Here is a 412-nt window from a genome sequence, read left to right on the forward strand (position 1 = left end):
TATTTTATTCCTTGTGGGCTTCCATTTTGAGAACCACTGTTCTAGTCACTCGTACAAATTTATCAAAACAGAAAACGGAGTGACTTTATTTATAACATGGATAACTATAACAAACTACTTAATACTTTGGAAATCTTGACTCTCACTCGGCTAACTCTGGACAGTCAAATATTCCTTACCTTGGCGCACTCACAGTCATTACACTCATTGACTACAGTTTCAAATGGGCATTGCAGTTCAGCTATTTTCTCTGGAGTGCAGCCTTGACCTCGTTCAACGCAACTAAGACTTTCTGTGCTGTATATGGATTTGTCAGAAATGCCATGATTTAGTTAATGTGAAAAAGATGCAATGATAATATTTCTTACATAAATATTATGCTACATTTCCTTTGAAGATGATTCCAGAACAC

At 35.9% G+C, this 412-nt stretch overlaps 1 protein-coding gene across 1 annotated transcript in view; it reads right to left on the reverse strand.

The window, feature by feature from the left end:
* The window catches only part of LOC119586347 (venom protein 302-like), an 8,578-nt gene that overhangs the window by 3,683 nt on the left and 4,483 nt on the right, over positions 1 to 412 (reverse strand). The window contains exon 3 of the mRNA XM_037935059.1: positions 226 to 229. Coding sequence (XP_037790987.1) covers positions 226 to 229 — 4 coding nt within the window. The remainder of the gene's footprint in view (positions 1 to 225; positions 230 to 412) is intronic.

This window comes from Penaeus monodon, chromosome 21 (assembly GCF_015228065.2).
Source record: "Penaeus monodon isolate SGIC_2016 chromosome 21, NSTDA_Pmon_1, whole genome shotgun sequence".
NCBI classification, from domain to species: domain Eukaryota; kingdom Metazoa; phylum Arthropoda; class Malacostraca; order Decapoda; family Penaeidae; genus Penaeus; species Penaeus monodon.